At 37.7% G+C, this 15,408-nt stretch overlaps 1 protein-coding gene across 1 annotated transcript in view; it reads right to left on the bottom strand.

The window, feature by feature from the left end:
- LOC104521789 (poly(A) polymerase alpha) overlaps positions 1-15,408 on the bottom strand; it is a gene marked incomplete at its 5' end in the record, with an annotated part of 37,524 nt that overhangs the window by 4,896 nt on the left and 17,220 nt on the right. The window contains 7 exons of the mRNA XM_029083985.1: positions 434-654; positions 2,208-2,308; positions 3,622-3,764; positions 8,670-8,791; positions 11,486-11,595; positions 13,288-13,407; positions 14,146-14,199. Coding sequence (XP_028939818.1) covers positions 434-654; positions 2,208-2,308; positions 3,622-3,764; positions 8,670-8,791; positions 11,486-11,595; positions 13,288-13,407; positions 14,146-14,199 — 871 coding nt within the window. The remainder of the gene's footprint in view (positions 1-433; positions 655-2,207; positions 2,309-3,621; positions 3,765-8,669; positions 8,792-11,485; positions 11,596-13,287; positions 13,408-14,145; positions 14,200-15,408) is intronic.

Here is a 15,408-nt window from a genome sequence, read left to right as displayed (position 1 = left end):
CTGCTGAAATACAAAAGTACACCCAGAAACCATTAAAGATCATAAAAACATATTTTTAAAAAATCCAACACAAAAATAAAGTCGTAAAGTGTTTTTGAAGATAGAATTTGTTCTAATACTCAGCACGTTATACTCTACCAAAAAAACTGCTTTTAAGACAAGGATTTAGAATCTAAGCATTTGTGCTAATGCAGTACAAGTGTCACACAATGCCTATCAGTATAATAAAAAATATTTAAAAAAACCCAAACAAAAAACCACTAACATCTAAGCAAGCTGAATACATAAAGCAGCAATGCAAACACAGTAGGAAATATACACTCCATTTAACAAATTATATGAAATCAGGAATATGAGAATCAGCACTCTGCAGCTGAAATTAATATTCAAAGTTTTGGACATTGCTATGGTATGATCTCAAAATCTCAAATACCTCTTCAATTTTCATTTTCTTGGGAGACTCTTCTTTATGGGGAGAAGATGTCCTTTTCACTGCTGTGACATGGATAGGCATTTTTGTTGCAACATTTCCTGAAGTTCTTGGTGATGGATTTAATAGATATGCTGAGGAAACAATTCTAGAGATGGTAGGCTTTGGTGGTGGAGAAATGGCTGGTTGTGTGGCAGTTTGAGGAATGCTTTCATTTGAAGTACCTATGGACAAATAATTTTAAAAGGTTCAACAAAATGAGTTGACACAATCATTTCAGTTTAATCACTGGTATTTTTAGTCCCTATTCAAAACCACTGGTATCAAGTAGATATCAAGGAAGTGGTACAGTTAGTGATATAAGTATGATGTTTGGAACAGCAGGTGTGCAGAGTTTATTTTCAAGCTCATTCTGAGAGAGAATTCCTGTACCAGATACAGGGTAGCCACATCACTGACACTCTGCTGGGTCTAATTAACTCTGCTTAACAGCAGGATATACTAGTCCAGACAGAGCTCTGTGCTAATATAGCTATATTATCCTTGCTACTCAAAGAAGCTTTACTGTTTCTGTACTCAGCCAGATATATATAGATAGATATATCTATATATGCATTGCCAAAGTCTGCCTTAAATCAAATCCAAGAACAATCTTATACTCCCTTTGTCACCCAAACATGAAGTTTATAGGTTCTCAGGCTCCAAGTATGCAATGACAGATATTGAAGTAATCACAGAGCATCAGATAAAGATCTGACATTCCATACATCCTTTTGAACAACGCTCCATACAACAAAGCTCTACCTCATCAGTTGCCTGCCTCAAACCAATAAGCACGCATAGGCAGATGCTCCAGGATGAGAAAAATTACACTGAAGAAATTTTTCATTAAGAAGTATCAAGTGACTGCTTTTTATTAGCCAAAATACAAGAACGCACAACTTCTGCTATTCTTACAAATGCAAAAACCAGTGATGTAATTTAAGTTCCATTTAGTGCTCATGGGCAAACTTACTCACACTGATGTACCTCCAACTTACAATAAAAATCCGAAACAGGAAGGCTCCACCATCCCACATGTCAGAGCAAAATAAGAGAGATCTCATCCTGAAAGACTAACCAGGTGGTCTCCTTTCCATCTATTTCTCACTTGCTCCTTGTATACAGCTAAAGTTCCATCAAAAAAGCGGAATAGCTGACTGCCAAGTAAATATTTTCAACAGATGTCTTTGTTCTTTCACTAAAGAGTAATTTTTTTTATTTTTTTTTTAAGTTAAGTGTATTTTTTCTTGTAGAAAATACGGAGGTTAAAGTCAGCACACACAGTGGGACATATCTGAAAAGATGTCAGTAAGGAGCATGTGTCCTACTTCTATGAAAGTCTTTTTCATTCTTAGAATCAATTTCATAGAGCACAAGGAGCAGGAACATGGGAATACAGATTAGAGACAGTACACCTCTTGGGTTTAACTACAAAATGGCTTAAAAGTAAATACAAAGATTTCTCTTCCAGCTTTAGATAGCTTTGACCAACTGAACTACAGACCTGCATCAGAAAACTACTGCTATTGTGAATGGTAAATATAAATCCCTAAGAATAAAAGAATAAATAAACACTGCTGCACAAAATATGATTTATTGAGTCCTAAAGAAATTAGTTACATCTGTGTATCAAGGAGAACATGTTACACCATGTGTTAAGTAAAGAGCTCAAACTGCTTTATAAGTGTTACAAAAAAAGCCCAATAGAAACAATACACTATGCCATTCTCCTTACCCCCTGAGCTTTCACTGGAATTTATTTGTGGCACAGTGACTTCAGAAGCCTGTATGTTGGTCACAGATGCTGCTGTTACAGCTGGCGCAGGACTGCTTCTGCTAAAGAGAAAAATAACAAAAAGGTGAACATTAGTAAAGCTATGGTGGTATATGATTTGCCTCTCATCACATCGGATGCATGACCAGTGACCATAGCTGATAGGATTTCACCTGTATAACAGAGCAGAGCTTATAATACTATGTTACAGTAGGAAGACAGAAATGAGCATTGGCAATCTACCAAACCTGAGTAATGGAAGCTATTTCAAATATTTAATCTGAATCACTTGAGACACAGTTTTTTAGACCAGCAAGAAGCTGCATTTAAGAAGGCAAAAATTAAGGCCATGTCTGCCCAAATAAGGTGCAGGGGAGGATGGAACAAAACCAGTGTAGAAGGACTAGAATAGAAAGTTTGTTTTCAATCTACACACACCATTACAACTATAATTTCAGTCTGGACTTCCCAAGCAAAGGCTTGGGATTCCACATGACAAAAGAATTGTTTTTTCATTTTCAAGAAATAAGGAAGCAGTATGTGTTTAAAATGAACACAGGGTAATTTCCACTTCAAGTATGACATTCTAGGTATCACAGACTTGTTTTAATAGCATGGTCAGTGGCATCAACTATCGGAAATAGATTACCAAGATTAACTAAATGAGCACCTGTCAAAAGGAGTAAGTTTGGTGAACTTAAGTATTTTATCCTAAACAATATCCTATAATATACATCTAATAGCACACAATTGTAGGAGATTGACGTTAACTTCTCTGTGCATCAAATAGACAAACTTGAGACTATTGAAGAGAGTAAAATCCCATTTACCTGGGCAAACTGAAGTTTAGATAGGAAAAGATTTAACACAGGAAGTTAGGATTAAGATAAACATTAATATGTACACTTTGAAAATACAATGGAAAATTATGTTCCTAAGCTTAATTTGCATAGGTATCATCAGTAATAGCAGTAGCACTATTAATTTCACAGAAAGAAAGCCTAAACTCCTCTACTGACTCACATGTTGATCCAAAACTCACATAACTCTTCCTCACTCTCACACCTCAATTTCCTGCTCGTGATTTCTCACTGCCTACTACTGCAGCGTCTCCAAGTTTTTATATCACCTTGTTCTTATACACACCTTTATCCAACTTTATAATTCCTCATCTGAAGTCCAGTGCTATGCTCCTTATCCCCCAGATCTAGCCCTGTACTAGTGCTCAAACCGGAAATAAGAAAGCCTTCAAGCTCCAGTTTGGAACATTCACACCTTGGTAACTGCAGTATCTCATGCATGCAGTATTTGCTATGCTTTTAACACAAGTAATTCAGTGGCAGAGAGCAGCAACAAGACTGAAAGTCTTCATTACCCCTGAGAACTTCCAGAACTGTTCAATGGACTCGTCTTCATAGCACTAGTAGGCGAAGGCACAGACGTGCTGTTATCACTGTCCATAGACAAGTCTAGGCTGCTGTCATTCAGAGTTGTCAACCTGATCCCTTCTGTTGAATGCTGCAATCCACAAGACAAAAGACAAAGTCTTACTAAGGGCTTAAAAATCAATGAAGATTCAACATGATATAATATTTCAGTTATGAAAATGTTAGCTGTTACATTTGTGAAGAAAAAAGAAACAAGAGCTGATTTAACAGTGATGAGCTTCCACTGTCAACTAAGCATGTATGTGTACCTTAAGTGTAGTTAAATTTAAGTATATTTTTAGTAAAAAAAAAAAACCAAAAACCTAAAAGTAGGAGCATTTAAAAAATGCAAAACATAAATGGACAATTTTCAAATCCTTTTACATATAAATAATCCACTATCTTATCATTACAAGCATTTACATTTTCATGTTCACAATTCAGGTACAGATTTGTCTGAACCCATGACATTCAAAAACACAAGATAAACTATTATTATACTTAGTGACTGTACTTTCAGCTTTATTTTAAGGTTCTTTGTTTTTGAAGGCTTATAGATACTGCTTTCATTAACTTCAAAGTAATACTTATGTACACCAAAACCACAATTAATACAGAGAATTTAAAGACTGATTGAATTTAGACAGTCAGTGGAGAAGAACCCTCCTCTGACATACTACTACTTAAAGAGATATATTACTTAATACTTACATTGTCCTCTGAAACATATTACAAATAGATTTATATTTGGTTTTAATACAAGATATCCTATTCTTTGAAAAAGCAGTTAATATGAAATAACTACAGTAATAAAGCATGTTATTCAGATATACCTAACACATAGTACATAACAGTGGTTTAGCTATTCACAAAAACAAGCAAACCTGTATTGCTCTCAGATTAAGCTAACACAAAGAAGCAGGGATTTTGAAATACAGACTAAATTGTTAGATTCAATATTCCACCCTCTCCTCCACTGAAAGTAAATCACATTCAACACAACAGCTTAAATAAAAATTTTGCTACCATTCTCATGTATGGCCACAAAGGTATACTAAATATTGAGGGAGAAAATAACCCTGGCTAGACAATGGGCAACTTTCTGATATCAAAACTGTCATTTAAATCTTTTACTCTTAATTAAAAGAGCATACAATACCAAAAGCTGCAAAGCTCCAGGTCAAAGAATACTTTCCTTTAAATTATCCTCAAAGTATTCAACCTTAGTTACAGCAATCGACTATTGTGTTAGATACAAAAAGGCATCAAGAAGTTCAACATTCTACTCTGCTTCTACTTGATGACTTGCAATTTTACATTTAGGAGACTTATAGGAAAATCTAAATAATAACAACTTGGGAGGAAAAAGGTGGAGAGAACAAAAACTGCTTGACTGATTGTTCCATTTGTATTGTTACAGATGCTTCCTTTAGGTGACTTGCATGTTAAAATAGCAAGACAGCTTAAAAAACCTTATTGTTACACTGTTTTAAATCCGCTTAGTTTAGGAAGGCCAACAAAATACAATATTTAAGCCAGACTTGAAGATACTGTCCATGTTGTTGATGTTCTGGGAAATCTAGTATTATATTTAGTGCATCTAGTAATATTGCTGCAGCCAAATGAGATCACATTGCTTACACCCAGAATTACAGAAACACAGAATGGTAGGGGTTGGAAGGGACCTCTGGAGATCATCTAGTCCAAACCCTGTGCCAAAGCAGGTTCACCTAGAGCAGGTTGCACAGGAAAGCGTCCAGGTGGGTTTTGAGTATCTCCAGAGAAGGAGACTCCACAACCCCTCCGGGCAGCCTGTTCCAGTGCTCCGTCACCCTCGCAGTAAGGTTTTCCCTCATGTTTAAGCAGAGCCTCCTGTGTTCCAGTTTGTGCCTGTTGCCCCTTGTCCTACTGCTGGCCACCACTGAAAAGAGTCTGGCCCCATCCTCTTGACATCCACCCTTTAAATATTTATAGACATTAATAAGGTCCCCTCTCAGTCTTCTCTACTCTAGGCTAAACAGACCCAGCCCTCTCAGTCTTTCCTATTAAGAAAGATGCTCCAGCCCTTTAATCATCTTCACAGCCCTTCACTGGACTCTCCAGAAGTTCCCTATCTCTCTTTAACCGGGGAGCCCAGAACTGGACAAAACATTCCAGATGCAGCCTCATGAGGGCAGAGAAGAGGGGGAGGAGAACCTCCCTCAACCTGCTGGTCACACTCTTCTTAATGCACCCCAGGATACCACTGGCCTCCTTGGCCACAAGGGTACACTGTGTTAGCTCATGGTCAAGTGGTCATCCACCAGTACTCCCAGGTTCTTCTCTGCAGGGCTGCTTTCCAGTAGGTCAAATCCCAACCTTTACTGGTGCCTGAGGTTATTCTTCCCCAGGTGCAGGACCCTACACTTGCCCTCACTGAACTTCAACAGGTGCTTCTCCACCCAACTCTCCAGCCTATCAAGATCTTGCTGAATGGCAGCACAACCTTCTGGTGTGTCAGCCATTCCTCCCAGTTTAGTGTCATCAGCAAACTTGCTGAGGGTACACTCAGTCCCTTCATCCAAGTCATTGATGAATATATTGAATAGAACTGGACCAAGTACTGACCCTTGAGGAACACCACTAACCACAGGCCCCAACTAGACTCTGCACCACTGATTAAAACCCTCTGAGCTCTGCAATCAAGCCAGTTCTTCACCCACCTCACTATGCCCTCATCTACCCCACACTTCCTATACTTACCTATGAGGATGCTATGGGAGACAGCATCAAAAGCCTTGCTGAAGTCAAGGTAGACACCATCCACTGCTCTACCCTCATCCACCCAGCCAGTCATGCCATCATAGAAGGCCATCAGGTTGGCCAGACATGATTTCCCCTTAGTGAATCCATGATGACTATTCCCATTAACCCTCTTTTCTTCTACACGTTTAGAGATAGCCTCCAGAATCAATTGTTCCATCACCTTCCCAGGGATAGAGGTAGGCTGACTGGCCTGTAGTTTCCCAGGTCCTCCTTCTTGCCTTTTGACAACTGGAGTGATGCTGGCTTTCCTCCAGTCCTCGGGCACTTCTCCCATCCTCCACGACCTTTCAAAAATGACAGAGGGGCTCTGCAATAACATCCGCTTGCTCCCGCAGCACTCGAGGGTGCATCCTATCAGGGCCCATAGATTTGTAGGTGTCAAGTTTGGCTAAACGGTCCCTAACCCAATCCTCCTCGACCAAGGGAAAGTCTTCCTCTCTCCAGACTTCCTCTCTTAGTTCCAAGGCTTGGGACTCCTGAGGGCCAGCAGTAAAGACTGAAGCAAAGGCGGCATTCGGCAACTCTGCCTTCTCTGCATACTCCATCACCAGGGCACCCACCTCATTCAGCAGCAGCCCCACATTTTCCCTGGTCTTCTTTTTGTTGCTGGGGTACTTGAGAAAGCCCTTCTTGCCGTCCTTGGCATTCCTAGCTAGATTTAATTCCAAGCAGGCCTTGACCTTCCTCGTTGCCTCCCTGCATACTGTGACAAAGTCCCTACATTCCTCCCAAGTGGCCAGTCTCTTTTTCCACATTTTGTAGACTTCCTTCTTCTGACTGAGCTTTTCCAGAAGTTCCTTGCTCATCCATGCAGGCCTCCTGCCTCCTTTGCCAGATTTCTTACTCTGAGGGAAGCAGTGATCTTGAGCTTGGAGGAAGTGTTGCTTGAAAATTAACTGCTCTCTTGGGCCCCCCTATCCTCCACAGCCTTAGCCCATGGGATTCCTCCACGAAGGTCTTTGAAGAGGCCAAAGTTAGCCCTCCTGAAGTCCAAGGTGGCAGTCCTGCTGACCCTTCTCCTGCCTTCTCCAAGAACATAAAACTATCATTTAATGATCACTGCACCCAAGGCGGCCTCCAACTACCACTTTACCCACCAGTCCTTCTCTGTTAGTGAATAACAGGTGCACTGGGGCACCTTCCCTGGTCAGTTCCCTCACCAGCTGCATCAGGAGGCTTTCTTCCACACACTCCAGGAACATCACAGATGGCCTCCTCTCTGCTGTGTTGTATTTCCAGCAGAGATCTGGCAAATTGAAGGCCCCCACAAGAACGAGGGCCTGTGATTGCAAAACATCCACTAGCTGCTTGCAGAATATTTCATTCACCTCCTCATCTTGGTTGGGTGGTCTATAGCAGACACCCACCATGGTACCTGTCCTACTGGCCTTCCCCCTGATCTTTACCCACAAACACTCAACCCTGTCATCACCATTATTAACCTCCAGGCAATCAAAACCATCTTTAACATAAAGGGCTACCCCTCCTCCTCTTCTTCCTTGCCTGTCCCTCCTGAAGAGTTTGTAGCCATCCACTACAGCACTCCAGGCACACGAAGAATCCCACCACATTTCTGTGATGGCTACTATATCATAGTTTTCCTGCTGGATGATGGCTACCAACTCATCCTGTTTGTTGCCCATGCTGTGTGCATTTGTGTAGATGCACTTCAGCTGGGCTGCTGGTCCCATCACCTTATTAGAGGGAGAAGTCTCAATTCCCTCATGATGATTCCTGGAAGCTTCTGTGGCTCCTATCTCACCAAAACACTATGCAAATCTGCTGCTGCCTGGATTCATGTCTCTTACTTCTTCCAGGACAGACTGAGGAACCTTGCTAACGCAGCAACCATCAAACCTGGGTCTATTACCCCCAGGCTCTGCTCCATTGTGCCTGGCTTTATCCCCTTCCCCCTTCAAAACTAGTTTAAAGCCCTATCAATGAGTCTTGCTATCTCCTGAGCCAGGGTCCTTTTCCCACCTTAGACAGGTGGCCTCCACCGAGCCCCAGCAGGCCCCATGTCTTGTAACCCGCCTGTGCTCAAAGAACCCAAAACTATGCCAGTGGATTTACACATGTAAAACTAAGCTTTCAAAACGTGATTTTAGTTCTTTGATTAGTAAATCTAAAAAGCAGAGAAATAATTTCTCAATGGCATTTTTATTGCTCTCAGATATTAGTCAAGTTTTACCTTTTTCTTTTTCTGAAGCACATGATTAGGTAGCAGTTGGTGAAGCTGCTTACGTTTCACATGCCTTGCAGCAATCTTCATATCCACCTCAAACATCTTGCTGTTTATTGCTTGCCTATAAACTACACAATTAGAATAACATTAAGACATATTGAAGCATTTTGCAAAGTCCACTTACTTGCCCAGGCAGAAACAATTTGCATTTCAAACATTTATTACCCTCAAGAACAAACATAGTGTTTCCTTGTTTTGGAGGAAGAAAGTAAACTGCCTACTATGCCAGCCCTGACAGTATAAACAATAAAATGTTATTTTGAAACAGGTGACCTGTTTTCCAAGAAAAATATCTTGCAAGCACACTGTTCTCTAAACTACCATAACAGCTCTGAAGTGAATACTTCATTTCATCTCAAAACAACTAAAGATAGAAATAAGACTTCCTCATAAGAATTGTAGTATTTATATAAAACTATTCTATTCACAGCTGATTCAGTTCTTATTTATGCAGCTCCCACAACAAATGGGTTCTAATTCAGGAGATGAATGCTTATGTGCCAGCTAATACATTACAAATGATTCTGGTAACTCAGATACCACTATGTTTTTATACAAAAGTGATTAATGTTTGGGTTTGTTGGGGTTTTTGGTGTTTTTTTTTTTTCTTCTTTGTTTTGTTGGTTTGGGGTTTTTTTTGGGTGGTGGGGATTTTATTATTATTATTACTATTACATCTACTATAATGAGCTATTTCTCTTCACCTCAGAAGATTTTACTTCTGTTGAGTCAAGATGGTTAGTGCTAGTAACCCAGCATCTTGGGTTCAAGTAAAAAGTTGGGCAAAAATGAAAAACTTGTTGTTCTTTTACACCAACTCTCTATACAATGTTGAACAAAGCCATGGCAGATGTATGAATAAAAACTGTTCTATAGATCTTAAATACAAAAACTTAAGAGGTTATCTCCCTTATTCACTGTCTATTCTACAAACATTAAGGAATTCCTTTGAATAGGCTGTGAACATGTAATTAAAAAGCTGTTAAGAGACAGACACATAAAGAGTTCAATGAATACCATGTATCGAAGAGCTACTACACTAATTCTTCATATTGAAGAAGCTCATAAAGCCTCTGTGTAAAGATGATACAAGTTACCATTAAGTTAGGGGCATGCTCAAGAAAGCCAGACATGGTTAAAGCATTCCATATTCCTGACAAATGCAAGGAAAACCTAGCTCATTCTTCATGGCCTTCTTCCACCCCCTGCTCCCACTAAGAAGCAAGCTATTCCCTAATTTAATTCTTGGAAATACTTTGGTAGTTTTGATAAAATCTTAGAACCTATCCCATAAGACAGAGCAAACAAACAGAAGTTTTTGGGGTTGATTAAATACAATGAAGACAGATCCACATTAATTTGAGATGACAAAGAAACGCACAACACAGAAGTTGTTTGGCAGCCAGTTTGTTACCTTTGTAAGCATATTTACAAACTGAACAGAAAACTATGCATCAGTCTACAATTCTTTTGATGAAATGTTACTGCATTTAAAATTGTATATGTTTAGACAAAATTCCAATTTGAATGTAGTGCAAGTAAATCATATTCAAAATCATAACTGCAAGTTTTAGTATTTTCATACCAAAAATCTGACAAGTACACTATTGAAATATGTTTAAACAATAAAAGACCCAAGGAACTGTAATTCATAGATTCCTTCACTCCTTCAAAGTAGCAGCCAAGCTATTGTGCCCTTTCTAAATTCTCAAAAATTAAGATGATGTATCTACAGTTTCACCTTCACAACTTACAATCAAAAGGAATATTCCACCTCTCAAGAAAATAAAAATACCTTTGACTGAAAAAAATAGATAGATATATTTATATACACATAGACACACAGACCCTCCACTGCAGCTATATATGACAATAAAGAACTTGGAAACCTTAGCATGATTTACTTAAAAATTATACACCCACACTGGGGAGGAGGGGTAGTGCACCATTTCCACACTTCCAGCCTTACTGAATCTTAGAAATCCAGAGACCAGAGTTAATGTAGTACTTAAATCTAATTCCTTTAGCTCTGTAAACATCTAATACTTGAGCCTTAATTGTCATTTGTTTAAAAAAAATATATTTCAAATTTATTAGATAAGCCTGTCAAAGGTACTGTTCCCTTCCTTTGCCTTAGACTCTGGAGAGTCACCCTCTCCAGCTGTTACCAATTCCTTGCTTACAAATTTCTTATGCGTGTCCCAAATTATTTTCATGAATCAAATAGTAACATCAGGAAAAGTCAAAAAGATTTCTTGCACGTAGTTTTGGACTTGAGAGTTACTGAACCAAATAGCTAGTATGAAACACCATAGAATAAAAGGCATTTTGTTCTAGAGTCTATTAGATATTCAGCTTTAATCCAATTATAAATTCAGCTTTTCCAAGTAATAAAAATATTTAAACTATACATATTTTACTATAATTATCAAAATTAGGTTAGGCTACGTAGTTTGCATATGATAACCAATTTATCTGTTTAATAAAGACCACAATACAATGTACCATTTTTAGTGAGATCTTAGAGATCTGTGTGCATCATTTTAATCAGTTTTAATGAAAACAAACTGAAAATGATTAATCTGAAGTGTCTAGAAGCATTACAACTCATTAAAACTGTATTTCATTAAATAACACCCTAACTCCTTAGCTGAATCCCTCTACTCTATGTCTAGATGCCATTCTACTACTGAAACAGACTACTTTATGAACAGACAGCAACAAGTTTATTAATACCAGAACATATAGAAAGCAACACTCACCTGTGTCTGTAAAAGACTGAATATCGTAGGTAAGATCAACACTTAAATTTTCAGAATTTTCGGTTTTCTTAAACACCAACCCAATCACCCACATGGTACGGTATTCCTCCCTGGAAAATTGTACATAAAATGGTCACATAATACGGATAGAAGAACTGAATAATAAGTTCTCTGCTGCAACAGACAACAGTTGCGCATTTTAGCTCCATTAGCAATGGGGAGCTAGCCACAGAAAGGCAAAAAACAAAGCTGGCTTAATGACATTCCCTTTTCATTCACAATACAACAAAAGAGTCATGAAATACTGACACATCTATCTCCAGCGAACTTAATGAACTAAAATTATCAGCAGATTACTTCATTCAACTGTCCTTCTGTATAGATTTCTCTCATTTTTGGAGTGACAACTAGCCTTTGCAGCTGTAAAGGAAATACGTTTGGAATGACATAACAGATTTTCCGCACCTGACCCTGGCAGAAGCTAGAACCTATTCCCTGACTAAACAACTGCCATTTTGCCAACTGAACTCTCATCTTCAACTCTCAAATGTCTTAGCTGTAACTGACCACAAAGTGCAGTTTTCAGGTAAGGACAGCCTCCCTCTGGCAGCTCACTCTCACATAGTATATGTGTTAGATGAAGTACTATATTCTATTACAGAACACAGTGCAACACTTCTATAAGCAACTCAAAACATTTAATGTTCTAATTCAAATGTCTTTTCGCCATAAGACTATTTCAGAAGAACACTGTTTTCCAATCAATCAAGGAACAAATTTAGGCAGGCAGGTGAAAAAACACACACTGTTTACACTGGGAAATGACCTTTCCTAAAAGCTCACATCAAATCCTCTGAAATAAGAGCTAAACTGTGATTATGCAAGCAGTTGTAGCTGTATTTACCCACTGACATGGTGAAGAGGTACTGTCTGCTTTTGTCCAATTTCACTTGGAACATGCATGTAATTTATGTATACAACTTTAAAAAAAAAAAAAATAAGTAGCACCATACTGTCACTTGAAGCAGTTGATATCTGGAAAAGGTTGTGTGGAAGGTGAACAAGGCTTTTCACATATTCCCAGGGAAGACAAAAATTTCTTACCCATTCTCTCACTTCACACAAAAATATGATTCCTTACAAGTTAATTACAACACTATCTAGAAATAAAATCTTAAAAGAGCTTTTAGCCCACACACCTGCAATTATTGTTTTGAGTGGGGGAAGAGGAGGTGGCAGAGGGGGAAGAGTTGAAAAACATATATAACTCTAAACAACTTGAAGTGCTTAGTATTCTCTCCAATTTCTACATCCCAAGGAATTCTAACATTGGCCATTACCAAGTTTAAATGATATGCATCTCAACTGTTAAATTTAATAATATTAAATGCACTTAAATACTCAAGATTTTGGTTTGACTGAGCCTGATGTTCTACCCAGTTCTCAGTACTGCCTCATAATTAAAACTGTCTTACCAACTGATGCTAGATGCTCAAATAACAGCTAAGTAGCAGTAGCTAACATCGATTACAGGCAAGAAATTATGCAATTAATAGTTATTAGCAAAAATATATTCTTTCTTAAAGTTTTTTTTCTGGCGTAGAAACACTCTTATACAGAATAAAGAATATTTAATTTTACAAATAGTCCTTGAGAAGAGCTTAAAACTGTTTGCTTTTAGATTCTGTCATTTAAAATTAATCCATTTAAGATTCTATAAAAATGCTACTTTATTTATTAATGAATTTGTATTTTAGCTAAGTTAGTTCCTCATCATTATATGAAAAAACAGTTTTCCTTACTTGTCAGGATTCTCCTTAGGTGCTGGGAATGACTGTGGATTCACGTGAGCCAGTGTAATGAATTCATTCTTCTCCAGGTTTCCAACTAGAATACGGATTTTTGATTCCACCAAGCCCACCCTGCATAAATGTCATTTATTAGCAAGTTCTCATTAATATGAAATAAAAGATCTAACTTTATATATCAGGATAAAATCCTCAACATTTAATATTTGAGACCACAAATGAACTAGCGCACTATAAATGACAGATCAACAAATCAAGTGAATGCATTACACGTACTAATGCAAGCGAAGTTTAAGAATGCTCTGAGGCTCTCATTAGGGCATGGTTTTACAAACAATTAAATAGTAAGGCATCATGGATCAGTAAAAGGCAGTCCACAAGAAATTCCTATTTCTCCAATATTCTTTTGCCTTCAGATGATTAATTTTAGAAGTTCCCAATACCTGACCATCTTAAAACTTCTCTAATAGAACAGAACAGAAACAAGGGAAAGGCATTTTTGTTTTGGGAAACAGTATTTCTAGAGATTGAAAACATACCTCCTCACAGCGCTTATTTTAAAAATTGCGTAAGAATTCAGAAAAAAATATTTAAAGTGAACCTCACAGTGCTGTAAAGAACCAAAAAAATCAAGCAACAGCCTTCACTCCCTGGTTCTTCATTTTTACCTTTTTTTTTTCAGAAGTGTACCATCTTCATCCATTTAATTTTGAAACACTGAAGCTCCACTTTGTTTCATTAAAAAGTATGCTACATATTCACTTGTGTCCAAGGTTGACAGGTTTTTGTTTAGTTGGTTTTGTTGTTTGGTGGTTTTCTGTTTTTCTTTTAAATAGTAAGCAATATACTCACCATTCTAGTCGCTGTTTTTCTGTCGGTGCGCTTGCTAGAAGTACAATATAATGCCTTTGGAGATAAAGACAATATGCTATTCTATTTATACTTCTAAAACTAGACATTCAAACCTTAATATTAAAACTTCGCAGTAAGTTCTACATTGCAAACTTCAGATTATTAGCTTAAGTATATACCCTATAACAAAGTTAAGCATTGTTCAGTAGACAAAGGGGCTACATCCCCCAGGCATGTGACTAATGGACTCCTCAAAACATTTCAGATTTTAGGGAGATTTACAACTATATTTTAATACCAGTAACCTTAATAGAAGGCTAGGAACGTAGCACTAGTTGAAAAACAGTACAGAAATTTCAATACCTAATGAGATCAGAGATTTAACTGACTACTAGAGATTCCTTGTAAGTAAACACAATTTTACACAACCATCTATACATATGTCTTAGTCTTAGTCGCAACGTTATTTCTGAATAGTTAGAAGAGTGGTTAGCATATATTCATTCGTCCAAAGCAAAAAATAACACTATCAAGTGTGGTTTAAAAAAAATTTATATCTGCATTTTAGAATTGTCTGAAGACACTTATCTGAAAGTTCACAAGGAATGTTTCCTCTGATGATAATTCTTAAGTTCTCAATTATATTCCAGGATAATCAGTGTAAATCCACTGTAAGTAAATTTCAAAGAAACAGTATACAAAGCAAGAATGGTATTTAACAAAGAAGCCCAAGGACAGCAGAATGGGAGATGACTACTTTTGAGTTCATAATGAGGGAAGTGGCAGAACCTACATCTACAGTCATGTTTTTCAGAAGTTTAGCTGGGAAGTCTATTTTAATATCCTATGTCAGCCAACTTGGCATTACTCTAAAGTGATACAGTATATTTAGGTACCAACATGAGGCATTAGATCCTAGTACATATACCTCAAAGAAAGGAACACAATGATGGTGAAAGACTACACTGCAAAATGAGTCCTCTTATACTATAGATCAAATCTGTAACTATATATTTTTGTAGTTGGCAAGAGGGGAAAAAAAAATCCTGCTAAATGCTATTTTGAATTCAGTTAGAGAATGTCAATGAAATAAGAGGACTTGAAAAGACAGATTTGAAAAAATTTCTTTCCCCTTCTGAATCGGGCATTTTATCTACCTATTTTTTTGCATGTTGGCACAGTGTTAAGGAGTTTTGACCGTTATCTTATTTAAATCCTCATTTGAGTTACTTATAGGATACCACAACTGAATTACTTATATTC

This window comes from Antrostomus carolinensis, unplaced genomic scaffold (assembly GCF_000700745.2).
Source record: "Antrostomus carolinensis isolate BGI_N321 unplaced genomic scaffold, ASM70074v2 scaffold2263, whole genome shotgun sequence".
NCBI classification, from domain to species: Eukaryota; Metazoa; Chordata; class Aves; order Caprimulgiformes; family Caprimulgidae; genus Antrostomus; species Antrostomus carolinensis.
The sequence above is the reverse complement of the archived record's forward strand: the minus strand, read 5'-3'. Positions and strand labels throughout refer to the sequence as shown.